At 32.2% G+C, this 2,515-nt stretch overlaps 2 protein-coding genes across 2 annotated transcripts in view; both read right to left on the bottom strand.

Moving 5' to 3' along the window:
* Window positions 1–90: 90 nt before the first annotated feature.
* Window positions 91–1,826, bottom strand: LOC108577900 (rhodopsin-like). Its single transcript, XM_017941125.1, has 8 exons — window positions 1,651–1,826; window positions 1,340–1,578; window positions 1,159–1,265; window positions 962–1,068; window positions 724–871; window positions 543–653; window positions 305–471; window positions 91–217 (listed from the first exon to the last, which is right to left on the bottom strand). The coding sequence occupies exons 1-8, from the start codon at window positions 1,824–1,826 to the stop codon at window positions 100–102; spliced, it is 1,173 nt and encodes a 390-aa protein (XP_017796614.1). The 3' UTR covers window positions 91–99.
* Window positions 1,827–2,280: 454 nt separating this feature from the next.
* LOC108577901 (COMM domain-containing protein 2) overlaps window positions 2,281–2,515 on the bottom strand; it is a 1,157-nt gene continuing 922 nt past the window's right edge. The window contains exon 5 of the mRNA XM_017941126.1: window positions 2,281–2,487. Within this exon, the coding sequence (XP_017796615.1) occupies window positions 2,281–2,487 (207 nt within the window). The remainder of the gene's footprint in view (window positions 2,488–2,515) is intronic.

The raw sequence follows: 2,515 nt of genomic DNA, 5'->3' as shown, positions 1-2,515 counted from the left end.
TATAAAAGATCCTCTTTGTATTTACAATTTAAAGGAAAAGGAAAGAAATGAGAGAGAAACCTTTGATAAAACTTTCGATTCCCTGTTTACTATTTTTTATTAGTTTCCACCAGCTTCCGAACCTTTCTCCCCTCCAGATGCAGCGGTTGGTTCTTCAGTCGAGCCGCACACTAAGAACGGCAGTTTCTCTTTCAACGCGGCTCTATATTTTGGATGACTGTCCCCAACATATTTGTGGAAAGAATTATTAATATTACTCTTATCGCGATAAGTAAAGATATTGAAGCGTTTAAAAAAGTCATACCTGATTCCATAAACGATCGGATTGTATATTGCATTTGCCTTTGCGAACAGGGAACCCCATATTGTGAAAAGGGGTGTGATCAACGAACGATTGAATATTCCGATATAATTAATCACAAGATACGGCGTCCACGCCATAAACCACAGAGATATTGTCGTCAGTGCCACCTAAAAAAAAAAAATATATAACACGTCAGTAAAAATACACTTTACGACGATAGATCGTAATTTCAGAACACCTTTGCCAATTTTGCCTCTGCACTAGCGCCTTGATTTTCTCCCGATCGTAAAGAGGCAACATTCATTTTTTTCGCTTGTTCTCTCATTGCTTTTTCATGTGCCGCAACAGCCTACACGATGATGATAATTATAAAGTGCGATTAACAGTCTCTCACTTGACACGAGGTTCTAAATACTTACCGAAACTATAAAGTAATAACTGTAAATTATTGTGAACAATGGGGTATAATAGACGAAAAGGGAATAAACTAATATATACGATTTCGAACCCCAATCTTGCGTAAGATAATCTGTTCCACATGCTGTCATATTACCCTCTGGAACATACCTGTTTTACACGTGATGTGTTAATATGTAATGAAGGGTACTTGCTATATTTCGTTTACGGTTAAATATACTTCCATAATACAAAAATTACCTGTTCCACCCTACCACAGGCAAAATTGTCCATATTAAGCCAAAGGACCAGATACCTAATATTTGCAATATAGCTCTTTTGATAGTAAGGGGTGTACCAGACATACCCTAAGAATGTTTCATTTTCTTGTAATATCACTTTTACTTTTATTATTTCTACATATATAAATGTACATATTGTATATGCATATGACATACCTTCACTATAACATTATATCTGTCCAAAGCAATAGCAGTCATGGTCCATATAGAAGCACATCCACATAATGAACCAACCATTGCATAAATGTCACACATTAAGGGACCTGAAAAAAATTATCACTGTAGAATATAAAATGTTATATTTTATGTTTATTTATGAGGTTTTTCTATTTCTTACCAAGAACCCATGTTTCATAAAAACAACAAATTACCATAGGTGGACACATGAAACCCATCATTATGAAGTCTGAGAATGCAAGGTTTACTACAAGAAGATTGCTTGGTGTCCTCAGGGATGGTGTCATTAAAAATACATAAACCACTACACCATTTCCACACCATCCCATAATACCTAATACAATCATAACTAAGCCCAAGATTTGATGCCATAAAGGATGTAATGGAGGAAATTGATACCTATGTTTAAAAATATAATAATATGAACATATGTATTAAACATATGTTATAAACAATAAATATTCTCATTACCAATATGGATCAATTAAATACAGTATATCTTCAGGCACTTTACTGACAACAGTTTGATTATTGAAACGCATCCATTGCCTTGCAAAATGTGGCCCTATAGTAGTTGTTAGAGTGAAAGTGTTTAGAGGTATATCTCCAACAGAAAGGGAAGTGGTTACATTAAATATATCCATCATTAATTAACTATTCACACACAGTATTTAATTTTACATGTGAATATAATTTTAAATTTCACATTATACTTCCATACCTAACTGTTCACATTTCACTACTGTAACTACAAATGCACTGTTCTTCTTTTATATGCTCAATAAGGTACGATCCAATAAAGTCATCCAATAAAATATTCAAATGAATATCTATCTATAGTCCTAATAAATGCATTTGTATTATTCTTACGTAGGTTTTACTACAGTGTGACATATGAAAAGTACTGTCAGCTAGAATTTAGAGTAATCTGATCAAAGGGAAACTTTACATATGCTTTTGTATTCAAATTTAAGTAATCAATATAGATTCAATTAATATATAATTTTATTAGAGGATAAAATTTAAAAAAAAGACATACATTTTACATATTTTCGTACAATTTATTGCATAAAATATAATTACAATGCAGTAGCATTATCATCATTTTATTACTCTTGAAAGTCTACGAATGTGTTGACTGCGACCTTCTGCTAGAGCATCTTCTAATTGTTGTGTTAGGTGTAATAAATTAACAGGATCAGTTTGAAGTAACACATGTTCAATATTGTTATCCTTGTCTGAATTCTTTATAGACAAATCCAAAGTAATAAGTGGGGCAACTTGCTTTAGTAATGTTCTTGATGCAATCTATAAAAAAATATATTTCATAAAATAT

The sequence above is a fragment of the Habropoda laboriosa genome, unplaced genomic scaffold (genome assembly GCF_001263275.1).
Source record: "Habropoda laboriosa isolate 0110345459 unplaced genomic scaffold, ASM126327v1 scaffold801, whole genome shotgun sequence".
Lineage (NCBI taxonomy): Eukaryota > Metazoa > Arthropoda > Insecta > Hymenoptera > Apidae > Habropoda > Habropoda laboriosa.
The sequence above is the reverse complement of the archived record's forward strand: the minus strand, read 5'-3'. Positions and strand labels throughout refer to the sequence as shown.

What these genes read in the sequence shown, in the direction of transcription:
- LOC108577900 (XM_017941125.1), bottom strand. Translation starts at nt 1,826, where the DNA reads ATGATGGATATATTTAATGTAACCACTTCCCTTTCTGTTGGAGATATA. An exon ending in TATTTAATTGATCCATATTG is followed by an intron (nt 1,579 to 1,650) that starts GTAATGAGAATA and finishes TTTTAAACATAG; the next exon opens with GTATCAATTTCCTCCATTAC. An exon ending in TTATGAAACATGGGTTCTTG is followed by an intron (nt 1,266 to 1,339) that starts GTAAGAAATAGA and finishes AATTTTTTTCAG; the next exon opens with GTCCCTTAATGTGTGACATT.